Source organism: Hibiscus syriacus, unplaced genomic scaffold (genome assembly GCF_006381635.1).
Source record: "Hibiscus syriacus cultivar Baekdansim isolate YM2019G1 unplaced genomic scaffold, ASM638163v2 tig00110194_pilon, whole genome shotgun sequence".
Taxonomy (NCBI): domain Eukaryota; kingdom Viridiplantae; phylum Streptophyta; class Magnoliopsida; order Malvales; family Malvaceae; genus Hibiscus; species Hibiscus syriacus.
This window is the reverse complement of record NW_024062620.1, coordinates 330,636-349,012: the sequence shown is the minus strand read 5'-3', so window position 1 is coordinate 349,012 and position 18,377 is coordinate 330,636. Positions and strand designations below refer to the sequence as shown.

At 36.3% G+C, this 18,377-nt stretch overlaps 1 protein-coding gene across 1 annotated transcript in view; it reads left to right on the top strand.

Moving 5' to 3' along the window:
* The window catches only part of LOC120217900 (cullin-associated NEDD8-dissociated protein 1-like), a 32,648-nt gene extending 18,192 nt beyond the window's left edge, over positions 1-14,456 (top strand). The window contains exons 26-29 of the mRNA XM_039214924.1: positions 13,219-13,387; positions 13,699-13,776; positions 13,863-14,001; positions 14,178-14,456. Coding sequence (XP_039070855.1) covers positions 13,219-13,387; positions 13,699-13,776; positions 13,863-14,001; positions 14,178-14,274 — 483 coding nt within the window. The 3' untranslated portion in view covers positions 14,275-14,456. The remainder of the gene's footprint in view (positions 1-13,218; positions 13,388-13,698; positions 13,777-13,862; positions 14,002-14,177) is intronic.
* The last annotated feature ends 3,921 nt before the right edge of the window (positions 14,457-18,377 follow it).

The following is an 18,377-nucleotide window of genomic DNA, read 5'->3' as shown; positions in this document are numbered from 1 at the left end:
TTCAAAGTAAGTATTAAGATTGGATCAGCAAGTGAGTATTCAAGTTCGTTTTTCAGTAATTTTCCGGTGGAGGATTCCGATGAGGCATTTTCTGAAGAAATTAGGTCTGAGGAGGAGGTAGACAGGCTGTTGTCAGATCATGGGGAAGGGGAGGCAGGTGCAGCAAGGAAAAATCGTCTGTCAGTGGACAATTGGATTGAGCAGGGTGTGTTCAGTGGTTCTGGAGGAGTTAGTGAGAATAGACAGCTAGCAAGGCTTCCCTTAGATAGGAAAGGTATTAAATGTAGTATGCCAGAAAGTCAAAAGGTTGGGAGTCTACAAGTTGGTGAGTTTGCAGGTTTGGGGATTAGAAGTCAACATTATTCGGCTGATGGGTCTCAAGCCCATTCTGAAAATTCTGGGCAGTCTGGGTCAAAAGATTTTTCGGGTTTCATTTCTGGGCCAGCATATATAGTTAATAAGTTTGGGGATTTTGTGGAGAACCTTAATTTAGATGGGAAAAACAGGAAAACGTTTAAAGTATTGGAGAAGAACCCAATTACAGAGAAGGTGGTTAATGCAGAAATAGAGGCTGAAGAAGAAAGTTTAAGGTTGGTTGATCCGGTTACAACTAATTTAGGAAACATCTCAAGGGGGAGACAGTTACACTGCTCTAGAAGAAAGGTCTCATCTGAGAGTGAGGTGCTGGAAACTAGAAGTTTGAGCAGTTGCAAAAGGGTCTATAGCAGGTCGAGGGATAGAAGATATTGGTATGGAGATTTGTTGAACTTTACGAATGAAAAAGGTGGCACCAAGGTGGGGCAGAGGAAGTTGGATGTGGACTCCAGCATTGCAAATCAGATTTGTTTTTCAACAGAGCTCATTGCTGATGGGAGTCTTCTTCCTAGCTCTGTTAATGGTCTTGGGGATGGGACCGTAGAGCGGGAGATTGAAGGTTACTGTTCTGAAGGTGAATGCTTAAGACCCAAATCTGGTTTGTTAATTAGAAGGAAGAGGAGAGCTAGAAGGATCCTGTTTCGAGAAGCTCTTGACCAGGTGAGCATTGATACAGCATCCTCCTCAGCTTTCTCGAGTTTATTGAAAGAAGCTGTTGAAACTTGGGAGGTTAGTAAGCTTTTGGGAGTATCTTTTAAGGAAGGGAAAGAAGCATTTTTGGAAAAAATCATAGCTCTAGAGAAAGGCTTGATTGGGATTAATCAAGGTTTGGTTGATTGAGGGTTTTGTTTGTACCTTGTTCCCTTTATGAAGATGTCAAAGTTAGTAATATGTTCATGGAATGTTAGGGGTCTGGGGAAAAATGAAAAAAAGAGGGCTGTTCAGAATTTAGTCACTAGCTTAAATCCTACTTTCCTTTGGTTACAAGAAACTAAGACTGAAAAATTTAAGAGGTCTTTCTTTAGGAGAAGTGGGATTAATAAGCTTAAAGGAGTTTTGGAATCTCCTTCAGTTGGATCAGCGGGGGGCCTGTTGTGTTGTTGGGATGACAATATCTTTGAGTTGGAGAGTCAGTTTATTAGTAGGAGATTTATAGCTACCTTTGGTAAATTCCGGAATAAAACTTCAGTTGTGGTTTCATTAATGTATACGGTCCAGCAGTGGAGGAAGAGAAAGCTGATTTTTTTGAAGAATTAAGCAGTTTTCTTAGTGGACAGAATTTTCCAGTTTGTGTGGGAGGGGACTTCAATGTTTATTTACAAGAAAATGAGAAGATGGGCAGAGGCCAAAGTAGGAGCTCAATGGAGATCTTTAATGACTTCATTCTTCATACGGGCTTAATTGATCTTCCTTTGAATGGGGGAAGGTTCACTTGGTGTAATAACCAAGAGAATCCCACGTTTGTAAGATTAGATCGTTTTTTGGTTGACAGTCAATTTCTAGCGTTATTTCCGGACATTTCACAGTCTCTTCTACCAAGATCATTGTCAGATCACAATGCCATAATTCTTGTGAATAAAGGAGTGGACTGGGGTCAAAAACCGTTTAGAATGTTCAACTATTTGATGGATGAGGAGGGTTTTGAGGATATGGTTATTTCTTCTATTCAGAGTTCTAAGAAAAGTCAGAAGAAGGCAGGTGCTTTTAGTCTTTTAAGGAGTGCCAAACATGCAATTAAAAAGTGGTCTGGAAACAGAGATAAGTATCCAGGAGACTTGATTTCTGAGTTAGAGAAGAAAATTTCGAAGATAGAGGCTGATATTCAACAAAAGCAGGGTGCTGTCGATAGTGAGGTATTAACTGAGTTGAATAATTGTAGAGCAGAATTGTGGAAGCTGCACAAGATCCAAGAGCAGATTTGGTTTCAGTATTCGAGATCTAAATGGATTGAAGACGGGGATCGCAACACTAAATACTTCCATTCCTGTGCTACGGTTAGGAAGAAGAGGAATGCACTGGTGGCACTTAATTTTAGAGGAGAAATAGTTGAAGACCCAATTGCTATTAAGGACATTGTGAAGGATTATTTTTTTAAGATCTACAATAACCGATCTACTCTAGAAATTGATGAATTAAATCTGGATTTTTCCAGAATTTCTTTGGAGCAGAATCAGTTCTTAGAGAAGGAATTTTCAGAGGAGGAAGTTTGGGATGTTGTGAAGTCTTGTGGAAGTAACAAAGCTCCGGGTCCCGATGGCTTTAATATGGGTTTTTTCAAGAGGTTTTGGCAGGTACTTAAGGAAGATATTATGACCTTCTTTAAGAAGTTTTACTTGGGAAAGGATTGGGAACATGGAATAAATCACACTTTCATCACTCTTATTCCGAAAATTTCAAACATTGGTGGTTTGGACGATTTTAGACCTATTAGCTTAGTGGGTGGTTTGTACAAGATCCTCTCTAAATGTCTGTCAAGGAGACTTAGGAGCTGCATTTCAGATTTGATCAGTCCATGTCAATTCGCTTTTATTCCCGGTCGACAAATCTTGGATTGTTCCCTTATAGCCAATGAAGGGATTGACTTTTGGAAGAAGAATGGTTTAAAAGGATGTGTTTTTAAAGCTGATTTCAAGAAGGCATATGATACTCTTGACTGGCCTATTTTGTTCAGAATTATGAAGGAAATGGGATTTGGTTCTAGATGGATAGGGTGGATTTCGAAGTGCATCACTTCAGCAACTGTTTCAGTCTTGGTGAATGGGGTTCCAACCGAGGAAATCCCAATGGCTAAGGGTCTTCGTCAAGGCTGTTCGTTGTCTCCGTTGTTGTTTAATATAGTTGGGGAACTATTGAATTTATTGATACTTAAAGCTGTTTCAGGGGGTCTCTTTTCGAGTTTGATGATTACAAATGGGGAGAAGAATTTTAATTTAACACATCTACAATTTGCTGACGACCTTATAATATTCTGTGGTGCGTCGAAAAAACAGATCTTGAATGTGAAGAGGGTGCTTCGAGTGTTTGAGATTATTTCTGGACTTCAGTTGAACTTGAAGAAGTGCAAATTGTTTGGGGTGAATTTAAGGGAAGAGGAAATTAAGGATTGGGCAACTACGATTGGATGTTCAGTGGGTTATTTTCCCTCTGAATATTTGGGACTCCCTCTTGGTCCACACAGGAACTCTAACATTCTGTGGGATCCAGTGGTTCAAAGCTTCAATAAGAGGTTAGCAGGCTGGAAAGGCTCTTCTTTGTCACTGGCGGGCAGGCTGGTTTTGATTAAATCAGTCCTATGTTCACTTCCTATATACTATTTGTCATTATTTAAGGTACCAGCTTCAGTATACAAGACCCTAAACTCTATTATGTCAAATTTTTTATGGGGTGGAGGAGGTGGGAGAAATAAAATCCATTGGGTAAGCTGGTCCAACGTTTGTAAACCAAAAATTGAAGGAGGCTTGGGAGTTCCTAATTTAAATACGATGAATAGGGCTTTATTGGAAAAGTGGGCTTGGAGGTTTGCTATGGAGAGGAAGGCAGTTTGGAGGGAAATGATTTGCACTAAATACAAATTGGATTCTTCATTGATGCAGCTTGATAGTAAGGTTTCTCCTAAATCTTCTTGGATATGGAGATCTTTGGTGAATAATCATTTTAAAGCTGATTCGATGGGCTGTAGTATCAGAAGCAATTATAGCTACAAAATTGGCAATGGGAGGAATATTCGGTTTTGGCAAGACAATTGGGCATTGGATCATCCTTTGAGGGTCATGTTCCCTAGACTATTCTCTATTGCAGTGAACAAAACCGGAAGATTATTTCAGTTTGGGGATTACAGTTCTGGGGGCTGGTTTTGGAACGTCCAGTTGAGAAGGGAGTTGAATGACTGGGAATTTGAACAATGGTTAAACTTGATGGCTGTTATTTCAGAATTTTCTGTTTCTACTGATGCGGTTGATGGACTGTTGTGGAAGGGGAATGGAGAAGGGGTTTTCAATGTTAAATCATGTGCCAATCTATATTATTCGGGTATTTCTGATTTGGAGGAAGCTAATTTTTGGAAATCTATTGTTTGGAGGGGCATGCTGCCTCCAAGAGTGGAGACTTTTCTTTGGCAAGTTATCTTAAAGAAGCTGGCAGTGAAGACAGCTCTGGTTAAGAGAGGTGTTCAGGGCATAAATGATTCTATGTGTCCTTTTTGTAATCTAGAAGAAGAGTCTTCATCTCATCTATTTTTTCATGTTCGGTTGTTTGGCCAATATGGACTAAATTCATGGGTTATTGGAATTTTCAGTCTGTTTTTCATGAAGATGCAAAAAAATTCCTAGTAGCATGGACTAACCTAAAGACCAACTCTCTGATGTGGTCATTTATCCCTGGAGTGGTCTTATGGACAATATGGAAAACTAGGAATTATATAGTGTTTGAAGGAGGGAAGTTTGATCGAGTAGAAATATTCTATCTAGCTAGGTGCAGGCTTGCTTCATGGTTTCTAGCTAGGGAAACTCAGATTTCTATTTCCAAGGATGCTCTTATTGCCGACCCGTCCTTAGTGGATTCTTGCTCGTCTTATACTAATCGGATTTCATCTAAGGTTCCTTGGTCCCCTCCTCCAGAAGGTTTATTAAACTTAATGTGGATGCGGCTACTTCTAGTGATTGGAAGAGGAGTGGTTTAGGTGGCGTTCTGAAAGATAGTTCTGGTTCGATTCTCGGCTCCTTCAAAGACCCTGCTGGTCCGGGACCTCCAACTTTGATGGAATTGAAAGCTATCCTAAAGGGGTTATTTTATTATGAATCTATTCGCCACAAATTTAAAGAGAGATTGATTATCGAGAGTGATAGTAAGGTGGCAATTGGTTGGGTCAAGGATGTTGGTTCTTGTCCTGTCGTTTATGTTCAAGTTGTTAAGGAAATTATTCAAAAGCTTAGTGTTTATGAAGGTCTTATTAGATGGGTTAGTAGAACAGCCAATATAGAGGCGGATGTTCTAGCTAAGTCTGGTATTGGTTGAGTATTATGTTCTATTAAGGGCTGGTTCTTTTTGGCTTTTTATCTCTGGAGGGAGATTAGACATTGTATTACTTTGTAATGTTTTAAGATTAATGAACTCCTAGGGCACTCTTTTCCTCCTTCCGCTGATTAAGGAACTATTTTCAAGTTCCGTTAATCATGAAGGGGGTTTTTAGTGAGGCCTACTATTCCTATCAAAAAAAAAGTGTCTTAGAGGTTTTCTAGTAGGTTCTTGGTCTATTGAGGCTGAAGGGGCTGGGAAAGTTTTGTTATTGTTTAAGGAAGGTTTGGTCGTTTAGGGAGTTTTGTTTAAATATTCTGTAATTTTTATGGCTTTGACAGTGTGTCTTGGTTGTATTTTATGTAATGAGTCCCTGATCAATAAAATCTTAAGGCACTATTTTCCTCCCTCCAATGATTAAGGAACTTTCCCAAGAATTCCTTTAATCAAGAAGGGGGTTTTTAATGAGGCCTATAATTTCTATCAAAAAAAAAAACTAATGGTAACTTTCTTGTCTTTACTTTTTTTTTTGATAAGAAGAGGAAGCCTCGTTAAAAACCCCCTTCATGATTAATGGAACGCCAAAAGGTACTCCTAAATCAGCGGAAGAAGGAAAAGAGTGCCTCAAAATTTATTGATAACATAATATATACATAATGTTTAAAAACAGCCAAGATCACCCCCCTACAATGAACAACCCGAAGATCAGAAAAATAAATAACCCAAACAAAGACATTCAAACTAGCCAATACCAGCCTTTGCTAAACCATCAACCTCAATATTTGTTGTCCTAGCTACCCATTGAAATACACCCTCCAAAGCTCTTAACCTATCAACAATGTCCTTAACAATTGTAACATACACATCTGGACATCTATCTATATTATTAACCCACACCACTGACAATTTACTATCACTTTCGATAATCAAACGTTTCTTAAAACAATGTCGAAGAGAATCAAAGAAAATTAAACCCTTCTTAATTGCCTTAAGCTTTGTCAAAGAAGGACCTGAGCCAATAGCATCTTGGAAAGAACCCAGCACCGAACCATCATCATCTCTTAAGATTCCACCTATTCCACTTTTCTTCCAATCATCACTGACTGCTGCATCCACATTCAGTTTAAGAAAACCCTTGGGAGGAGGAGACCAAGGCAACAAATTGATAATCGAATTTCTGGAAGACGAGCAGAAATCTCCGAGGGAGGGATCACTAATGAGAGAGTCTTTTGAAATGGAAACATCTTTGAACTTAGCTAAGAACCAAGAAGCAAGCCTAAATCTTGCCGTGAAAAATAAATCAATCTGATCTAACATTCCCCCTTCAAACACAATGGCATTTCTATATTTCCAAGTTGTCCAAATAACATCACTCGAAATAAGGGACCAAATAAATGAATGAGGCACCAAATCTTGCCAAGCTAAAAGAAAACTTTGAGCATTTCCATGAAAAACCGAAGTGATTCTCCAAAACTTCAGGAACCTATTCCATAGAGTCCACGCGATAGAGCATGTGAAGAATAAATGTGAGGAAGATTCCTTCTCCATTTTACATAATGGCCATAAAATGTCCACAATCTTTGTAACCCCTCTCTTGAGTAATTATGTCTTTACTGCCAATTTCTGATGCACAACCTGCCACATAAAAGTCTCCACTCTCGGAGGCACCAATCCCCTCCAAATGTTATTCTTCCAAAAAGGATCCGCATCCGATAATTGAGCTGCAAATTGGGAAATGAATTAGCAAAGGCTGGTATCGGATAATTGAGTGGAATTATGTTGAGGTTCTTTAGTCAGAGTGTAGAGTCAGATTTTACGTTCTGGTTTTATGGCTGCAGTATGCTTTATGTTTTTAAATCTTATGTCAAGCAGTCCAAAACTAGGAGTTGGTTGTACGTTATGATTCAAAGTAATGAAATTCAGAGGTGCTCTAGTCCTCCTTCCTTTGTCCTTCATGTTTCTGATATAAACATGTAGGACATGCAGGGGATCTCTAATGAGGCCTTTCTTTTATCAAAAAAAAAAAAGATCCGCATCCGAACCAAAGGAGCACAACTTAAAACAAGAGTTGACAGAGTAGACACCCTCCCCATTTCCTCTCCAAATCAGACCATCCCTCGACTCTTCGGAAAGACTAATTTTATTTATGATAGTCAGCAAGTCTGACCATTGTTCCAGTTCCCAAACACTCAAGTTTCTCCTTAACTGTACATGCCAAAACCAACCTGCTGATCGATACTCACCAAACTCTATTAATTTGCCATTTTGATTTATAGATAAGGCAAACAGTCTAGGGAAAACAACTTTGAAAGGAGAATCTAACGCCCAGTTGTCATGCCAAAAATCGGATGTTTTCGCCATTGCCCACTTAGACTATAAACAAGCTACGAAACTTAGAACCAAATGGATCTTCTTTGAAATGGTTATTCACTATCGATTTTCAAAGCCAAGAAGCTTGAGCTGGAAACTTACTGTTGAACAATAATAAGCTAGTGTCCAAATTGTACTTGTTGCAAATCCTCTTCTTCCAAACGGACTCCTTATCATTAGCGAACCTCCAATGCCACTTTCCTAATAGAGCTCTATTCATGAAATTGAGATCCAACACACCCAGACCACCATTATTTTTGGCTTTACACACTGTCGACCAATTTACCCAATGAATCTTATTCATCTCTATTCCTCCTCCCCATAAAAACTTTGCCATGATGGAATTGAGTTTTATATTCACAGAAGAACGAATCTTAAATAAGGACAAATAATAAGTAGGCAGTGAGCACAATACCGCCTTTAAAAAGACTAATCTCCCTGCCAAAGAAAGGGTTGTTGCCTTCCAACCGACCAACTTCTTGTAAAATTTCTGAACAACCGGATCCCAAAGAGCTATAGAATTTATGTTTGCACCAAGTGGCAGCCCAAGGTAATCAGAAGGGAATCTTCCAACTGAGCAACCAATAGCCCCTGCCCACTACTTTTATTGAGGTTCAGTTGAAGACCGGACATGACTTCAAAAACTCGTAAAACTCTCTTTACATTTAATATCTGCATCTTCGAGGTATTACAGAAAATGATGAGATCATCTGCAAATTGCAGATGCGACAAGTTAAAAGAACCCTCATTACTGCCTATAACCAAATCGCAAAACAGACCTGAAGAAACCGCCTTAAGAAGCAATAAGTTGAGAAGTTCCCCAATCTAATTAAACAACAGTGGGGAAAGGGAGCAGCCCTGTCTAAGACCTCTTGCCATTAGAAATTCCTCAGAAGGTACCCCATTTACCAAAACTGACACCGAGGCGGTTGTTACACATTTTCTTATCCAATTGCACCATTTGGTTTTGAAACTCATCTTCTTCATCACTTTAAAGAGAATTGGTCAATCCACCGTGTCATAAGCCTTCCTGAAATCCACCTTGAACACACAAACCTTCATTAGCAATAAAAGAGCAATCCAGGATTTGTCGACCAGGAATGAAAGCAAATTGCGAATCACTGATGATATCATTAATGCAACTTCTCAATCTCCTCGAAAGAAACTTCGAAAGAATCTTGTACATCCCTCCTACTAAGCTGATAGGTTTGTAGTCATCTAAACCACCAATGTTGGAACCCTTCAAGGTGACAGTTTTGAAAGTATAATTAATTCCGTGCTCCCAATCTTTCCCCAAGAAAAAATTGTGAAAAAATTCCAGAATATCTTCTTTTAGAACAGACCAAAACCTTTTAAAGAACCCCATATTCAACCCATCAGGCCCTGGAGTTTTATTGCTATCACATGAGTTTAAAGCCTCCCAAATTTCTTCCTCCGTAAACTCCTTTTCTAAAAGAGGGCATTGCTCCAAGGAAATTCTTGAAAAATTCAGCTTAAAATCTTCCACTTCCATAGTTGAACGGTAATTATAAACTTTGAAAAAAATGGTCTCAGACACTTGCCTTGATAAGAATCGGATCATTGATGATCTCACCTTTAACGTTAAGAGCATTTAAGGAGTTCATCCTCTTCCTAATAGAAGCACAGGTATGGAAAAATTTTGAATTACGGTCTCTATCTTTCACCCATTTCGCTCTTGAATTTTGGAACCAAATTTGCTCAATTTTATAAAGTCTCCACAATTCATTCCTTAAAGAAATCAAATCTGTTGCACTTCCACATCCACTCGAATCTTGCTTCTGCTGAAAAACCTTTTCTAAATTATGAATCTTTCCTTCTAAATCAAAAATCAAAGCACCTGGAAACTGGTCTCTATTTCCAGACCAGTTTTTAATAGCAGCTTTCATGCTTCTTAGAATACTCAAAATTCCAGCTCTTTTCTGGTTTTTCTTGCACTCTTTAATAGACGATAACACCTGTTTCTCAAAACCAGCCTCATTCATGAAATAATTGAACAGCTTGAAAGGTCTCTTGCCCCAATTTACTCTATTCTCAAGGATAATTGCATTATGATCAGAAATAGACTTCGGAAGTAAAGATTAGATGATATCAGGAAAAGCTGTCATGAAATTAGTGTCCATCAAGAACTTGTCCAGTCTAACAAAAGTAGGAAATTCAACCCACTTCTTCTAAAGAATGAACTTGGAAAATTCTCAACTTGGGTTCTTTTAAAGAATGAACTTGGAAAATTCTCAACTTTGGTTTCTTGCAGAAAAAGAAATGATGGATTGTTCTTAGAAATCGTTTTTTGGACAACACTTTTATCCTTTTTTCCCAAACCCTTAACACCCCATGAAACTATAGCTAACTTTGGCATCATAATATAATAATCTAGTACCTAAATCTCCCCCAAAATATCAGCCACCTCACCTAGCCAAACTAATGCTTTTCTCCAAATTCATGATTTTATCCAAAAAGGCTTTCTTCCCTTCCTTGAAGGATACACCCAACAACTTGGTTATTTCCCAAGTAGCCAGTGCTTCCTCTAACATTGAAAAAGTTGAGGTGGATATTGTAGAAATGCTTACCTGATCTAAAGCATCCTAAATCAGAGATCTTTTAAATCTCTTATTGATTTTCTTTTTAATCGAACCAGAATCGTCACCTTCCGGATAACATCCTTCAGCGAAACTATGATGACCTCTGTACTCTGTTTGTCCCTGGAAAAAAGGGTCCACACAATCTTCTCTAGTAACCGTTGCCTCTGGGTTTTCTGATTGACCTGATCGTAATATTAGAACCAGTTCCCTCTGCCTATATCCCCCTCTGTTTCAGAATTTAAACCCTACTCCTTTCGATGCCAGATTTTCCTCTCCCTAGACCTTCTATATACTATGTTATAACTTCCGATCATCCTCCTCCCATCTGGGGCACTCTTCATGGATAATGTACTTGATGAATGGTGTGACGGTCCACCCCTTGAATGATTCTCAGTAAAATCTTCAACAAACCCAACCTTTGCTACATTCGCTGCTTGAGCCTCTATTCCGATTACTGCTCCTAATTCACAAGGATTTTTCCCACATTTCCTTCATCCCCTGTATTACCGGACAAAGTCAGATTCTGTTTCTGATCCACATGCTCAAACCCATTTAATTTAACTGCTGGACCAACAAGAATGATCTTCATGATAAGAGAAACGGGCTCACTATTTCCCACTGATTGGGCCTGAGTGCTTATATTTGAATAATCCATATTCCTAATGCCCAGCCCCGCATACTCCCCCACATTGCTTCTCCCAAAACCGAGGAACTCTGACACCCCTCTATTAATGCATTTCCCATCCCTGCTTCTTCTTGGAAACTGTTGTCCCCCACCAACTCCAACAAACCCAGAAGAAACACCCTGTTCAATCCACGTGTCAACCTTTTGGCGTGCATCCTCGACTGAGTTATCAGAATCTTCCTCGTCAGCTGTCTTTCGACTGTCAGCTTCTTCCTCCGACGACGCTTTCTCAATGTCTCTATCGTTGGAATCTTATTCCGACATTTTGCTTAGAAAAACACTCGAAGTATTAGACGCCGATCCCAGTTTAATACTTACCTTGAAGGACCTTCTGTACGACCCTAGAGTGATCACCTCCGGGACGTCAAACGGGCTCGCCACCCTAACTAGAATTTTCGCCGTCGAGAGGTCTTCCCTGTTTCTTGTCGAATCCTGAATGACTTCCACTGTCCCCCACCTCCCAGCTAACCTTTCCAAAAAAGAATCTTGCCAGCATAAAAGAGGGACACCATATAACTCAACAAAGCAATAAGCCATTGACATGCCGACTTCATTCAGCAAAGGTGCCAACCGGTCGAACCAGAACCATAACTCCTCACTCTTGTTCGTCCATGCCTCCATCATCTCATCAATCAATTTGAAATTAACGACACGAGTTCCAAACGTATCCCCAACTAGGAATCTGAACTTCATAACCCTCATTAGCCAGAGCTTTCTGTACCAATTCCAGCTCGAAAGAGTGTTTGACAATCCCCGTTAGTGACCTTTTCACCCAGCTTGAGCTTTTAGAAGGGATATGCATCTCCCAAATATTCTTCTTCCCTCTCGCCCTGTCTAAACTGTCATTCCTTATCTCCCTGTATTCCAAATCCCTCCTCTGCCTTCTACCCGTCAACAAAGCATCCTTATATGATCTATCATCCCTTATACTCCTTGGAAAGTCAACTTTCTCCTTCAGGTTTGATATTTCTTCTGTAATTGACCTTGAAGCATCAGTCAGTGATCGATTTGTCTCCACTATCCTAGATCGATCTTTATGATATTTTGCGACTCCTATTGATACTTTCCTCCCATCTATCCACGACCCGTTTATATTCTCGATTGCCTTTCTCAGACCTACCTCATTACCAAACCGCACAAAGCGAATGTGGAGGATTTGTACTTTGGTTTCTTCTGTAACTGACCTTGAAGCACAGTCAGTGATCGATTTGTCTCCACTATCCTAGATCGATCTTTCTGATATTTTGCGACTCCTATTGATACTTTCCTCCCATCTATCCACGATCCGTTTATATTCTCGATTGCCTTTCTCAGACCTGTCTCATTACCAAACCGCACAAAGGCGAATGTGGAGGATTTGTTCTTTGGTTTATTCGTTTCACTTGGAATGAAGACTCTCACTACAGGACCCTGGAAGAGAAACAATTCCCTTAATGCACGTCTTGAGACTCTCTTACTTAGATTATCTACGAAAACAGTCCAATCCTTCCCAGAAGAGGACTGACCTTTCAATTTTTCTCTCTTCGCCTATACCTCTCTCACACATTTTTCTCTTCTTCATGTGGGTTTTGTTGGAACATTGACGGGCTAAACATGATTTCACTTTTGATGATATGTAAAGAAGGCCACTCTTAAAAACCGTGTTTGAGGTTCCCCCTCTAGGCCGCTCGAATGATGCTAGTGAAGCCGACATTTTCGCAGAATGACTGAAATATTCAATCAATAAAAAAATCATCAGCATTTCAACTTCTCAGCTGAACGCTCAGTAGATCGGCGAGTTAACTGGAATCGAAGCAAGATCTAAAGCTTAGAACAAATACTATGTGAATCTTCAAGTTCAGGGTTTTCCTGTAAATATATCAAACTGCATCTTTACTGTTTTTCCTTGCAAAGCTTTTGTTTAATTCCAGTAACTCTCAAAATAGAAAAGGGATTCTATTGGAAGATGTTGCTTTTAATTTGTTTAGTTTCGGGTTCTGTTCTCCCGTGTTATTTATCATAATATTTCAGGTGTGATGCAGGGCTACATGGTTTCATTTGTTAATTTTGTTTGTTTGCATCATTCTTTTTTATGTTTGCAGTTTTTTACTAGTCCTATTTCTTTCCACTTTCTCCATTGTCACTTGTGGGTATGCTGCTTTTTCTTATGTTATTTTAAATTCTGGCTTGGTGCAGAAAGAATTGATTAGAACTGTTGACCTTGGTCCCTTTAAGCACATTGTGGATGACGGCCTTGAGCTAAGGAAGGCAGCTTTCGAATGTGTAGACACATTACTGGATAGTTGTCTTGATCAAGTGAACCCATCATCTTTCATTGTCCCGTACCTCAAATCTGGACTTGATGGTAAGTTGTCCCCTATATTGTGGTTATAAACCTTGTGTATATATTAGTCGTTATATTTGGTTATGAACAATAATTAGTTGATTTTATTATACCAGTTAGCAATTTTATAAGGTAGAGGATAGTTTTATCATGGTTGTACCTGAAACCAAAATCTGATGAAAATTAATTAAATTATTATGTGTTGAATTATTCTCTCAGGCAAAAGTTCGTCTTTTTTTATCATGCACTTAAGGCAATAGTTATTTGGTGTAGGATAATACATTTTTTGCCTTAAATCATTTAACTGATTTAAATTTTTCGTTTTTTGTCAGATCATTATGATGTTAAGATGCCTTGCCATCTTATCCTTTCGAAACTTGCCGATAAATGTCCATCCGCTGTATTACCTGGTGAGGGATGAATTGGGTTATCTTGACTGAGATCCAGATAATTGGTTAATTTTCATTTGTTTATCGTCTCAAATTTGATATTTCAGTGCTGGATTCACTGTTGGACCCTCTTCAAAAGACTATCAATTTTAAGCCCAAGCAAGATGCTGTCAAACAGGAAGTAGATCGCAATGAAGATATGATCCGTAGTGCTCTGCGGGCAATTGCATCCTTGAATCGAATAAGGTTTTGTTTTTGTACTCATAACACATAATAGATTGCAATGGTTTTCCTTCCTTCTCTTGACAATTTTCATTAGGAAAATGAGTTGTATGATATAAATTTTATGACTATGTAACTTCCTTTCCGATGGTCTATGATTTTCGTGTTCTGAGATGAATGACATCTTTCCTATGTTGCAGCGGGGGAGATAGCAGCATGAAGTTGAAGAATCTCATGAATGAAATATCGAAATCGACAACATTATGGGACAAGTATTACTCCATCCGGAACGAGTGAGGTAACCATATTAATCTTGTAAAGTAGGTTAGGTTTTGATCAGATTGGATTTATATCGGAAACCAGGGGAACATTGTTGTTGTGAAATAAGATAATTGTTGGATATTGGGTTGGCTTATGTATGATTGCATCCTGCAACTGCATGCTTGTTTTTGTTTAATCTTCATACTATATAATAATATTTTGGACCTTTATTCTCTCAACCTTTCGGGTTCAAGCAGTTTTGTTTGCATTTGCATGTGAGTTTTTCAGATTTAAAAAACGAACATAGATATTACCTTGTAATCATATTTCTTACCTACAAAGAAAAGTTGTATATCCTTGCATTACAACACATATTTTGCTTAGACTTACAAGTGTTGATTCAACTCATTTCAAACGGTTATTTGGGTTGTATAAGGAAATCTAAATTTAACAGAATGATATAATTGTCTGAACTCACGGGAACAAGAATTTTTCATTTTTTTTATTATTCTAAAAGTGTGAATTGTTGGTATGTTATATGTTTGTTATGTTAAAATTTATGCTTATTTTTTAAAATGAAGTTTGGACCTGTTTATGTTCATAAACAAAATAGTTCGTTTATTTGATGTTTATATTTTCCTTATAAAATATATGTAAAATATTTGATTTAATGTAATATAATTATTAATAACTATATTTTTTATTATATATATTAATAAAAATATATATTTAGTTATGATTTTTATATTATTCATAGGTAGTAAAATTATATGTTTTGTAAATATGTTTGTTGATTGTTAGCTATATGTTTGTGAAAGTAATATGCGAATTATAAATGAATAAATATAATAAATAAAAATATGAAAAATTAAATAATAGTAACAAATATGAATGGAGATTTTTCCGTTTATTTACGGTCCTACATTTTAAACATCCTTCATACAGTGGGTCTGGTTATGTTAGAATTAAACTCTGATTTTAACGGGTTATAATTGAGTGAAAGCCTAGTTACAACACATTGAGTGGTGTCCGTCGTAAAAAAAATGTTGTTTTCTTTAAAGTTTTTAAATTCGAGTAGTTGTATCTATAAGGTGTGTACGTTTCTAATTGATTTTTAAATAAATATTACGTTATAATCACTTCATACTATTTCAAAAGTTAATTAAATTCAAAATAATAATAAAAATTATCATTTATTTAATTTAGAATATTAGGGGGAGTAATCTTTTTTTATTTAAATTTAAATTAATAAAGACTTGAAATGTTATTAGGTCAAACATTTTGGGTTGTCTCTTCCAGTTTCTATGTACATCATGCTTCATTTCTCACAATCATTTTTCTTTAAATAATTTGGGATATAATATAATATTTGTTTAAATTTTTTTTAACATACTAATAATACAAATACACTTTGCAGACGTTACTCAAACTTAAGATTCCTAGAAACCCTTGTTTTTATATAAACCTAAACCTGTATATTTAAAAGGTATATTTCTTTATTTGCAGCAAACAAACCAAACATAAAACATGAATAATTCAAATATCATAATATATATATATATATATATACATCAAATATTTGATTTCTTTTTTTCTTCCATTTAAACAGATTCTCTACGAATTTAAAGTATGACGATAATTGATGAACTATTCTGCTGTGACAGTTACAATAAAGTTAAAAGCGGAATACAAAATATGATACACAAAAATCATAAAAATTAATCGTATCGATAACAATATTGGTTGCAAATAAAAATGTTACCGTTATATGTAAAATGAAACAAAGAAAATATTAACTTTAAGAAATTAGGATTACAGTTGGAGAAGTTATCAATTGTAGTAAGATATCAGATTGCACCAAGAATGTTATAAATGGTAAATGTTATCAATCTTATTAACATATTCGTTTGTGCCTAAAATGTTACCGTAGTTTAGCAAATGAGGGAAGACTTTAGCCACAGTAACAAAATCTGATCGTGATCTGGAATGTTAAACATCTCTGTAATAAATTCGGTTGCTACCAAGAATGTTATTGATTGCTAAGAAAGTAGGTTTCAATCTATAATGTTAAACTTTTCTGTATTCAATCCAATTTTGATTGAAATTGTTAATGGAGTTTTGCAAATGGGGCAATGACTTAGCCACAGTAACAAAAGAAGTTGAAAGACGAAAATATTATGAATTGCTTTAACAAATTCAATTGTGCCCAAGAATGTTATTGTTCGCTAAGAAATTAGGTCGATATCAAGAATGTAAAAAGTTGCTTGAATAAATCTGGTTGTGGACGGAATCGTTATCGAAGTTTATCAAATGGGTAAAAAGAAAATTTACACACGGTAACAAAATAAGTTGAAAGGCGAAAATGTTAAATAAAGTCGATTTCGCTGTAATATGTAGGTGAAGAAGTATTGATATTTATTATGAGTGTATCGAGATAACAAATTGTTGATAGTAGTTCGAAATGTTAAATATCGATAGTTAATCTATGAGTTTCAACACTTTTAAATTTTAAAAAAGCTAATGAAGAGAAGATCGATATTGAAATTATCGATACTTATGCTCTGTTGTTCGATTCTTTTAAAATTGAAATAGTAGATCAAGTTAAGATCAATAGTTAAAATATCAATACTTATGTTTGATGTTTAATACTTTTAAGTTTGAAAAAGTTGACGAAGATGAGATTGAAAGTAAAAATATCGATACTTATACACACCTAATTGAGACTGATCATTTGAGGAAATATTCGAGCTCTCCCACATCCAACGGTCTAGGAAATATATGAAGAAATTCAAAGTCAAATACAAATCAACGACTGAGATTGAAATTAAATACTATATATGAGTTTTTATAGATATTTTAAAAACAATGTAGATAACAATCATCCAACCAATATAAAAAAAGCAAGTCTTGAAATACATTTAGTTTTCACCTACAAATTAATTAAACCGAAGAAAATTGATTATTTTTTACAAACACTTGAACATTTTGCACAATCGCCAATTTTATAAATACTCTCAGATGTTTACGTCTATTTTTAAGAACATATATAAATAAACCAAATAAGTTCATCAATCATGCTCGGATATAAAGTAGTGGAAAACATTTTGTGTTATACCTAAAGCATTGTCGTAAAAAATGAGTTATCGAAACAAAATTGAAAAAGTTATGATACATCTTGTCCCAGTATAACATCTACAACATGAACAAAAGTACATTAAAATTGTACATTAAGGACACTATTGACATAAAAGAATGAGAAATTTTCTTTGCGGCGATCTTGCAGACAGTAAATATTTATTTAAATCTTCATCATCTGTATGTTCTTCCTCTTCATTCCAATTATGTTATAAGAAAACCAAATATAGTCAAATAAATGTTAAAATTTCAAGTTAGAACATCAAGTATTAAATATCTAACTCTTATGTTTGTATTCATCACGCATGTTGGACATTTCCGAACAAATCTCATCAGCATTGACGATATTTCAGCTCGTATTGCTCCGATTTCTTCATTCAAGTGGTCCACTTGAGAATCAAAATATTCCCAGAAATTAACCATGTACTCCATCAATGACTTCATGGTAAATGCCCTCTTCAACCCCACCGTTCTTCATTTGTGGATGCTCGTCACTCTCCATGGTGTCCAATTGATCTTTGTCTTGTGTCACTTCAATGACATATTTCTTATTACTATTTGCAGTCCAACCGATTTTTTTTATAAATTCGTATCCGCATTTATAGGTGGAATGAATGTCAATCTTTCAGGATAAACTCTGGGTCGTCAAAAGAAACATCCAGTTGAATTTTTTTTATAGTTGTTATCTTCAGTTGTATTAAAAATTTGATGCAACATGTTAAAGTATTATTTTTTAAAAATAACCCTAAGTTATTTTTTTCAAATTAGATATCATCTCTTTTCACCGCTATTTTTATCATTGTTTGAAGGTTCATCGGTTGAAAAGATCATCAAACTATTTATATTTCTTTCATTTAGTTCAAATTCTTCTAAAAATTCTATAATTTTGAGAAAATATCAAAGATTTAAAGTTCGAAAAATTGTATTTCTTGCTCTAATCAATGTAAATTTCAATCAAAATAACATGATCATATGGGTATCATGTTAAAAAAAGGAAAAATAAA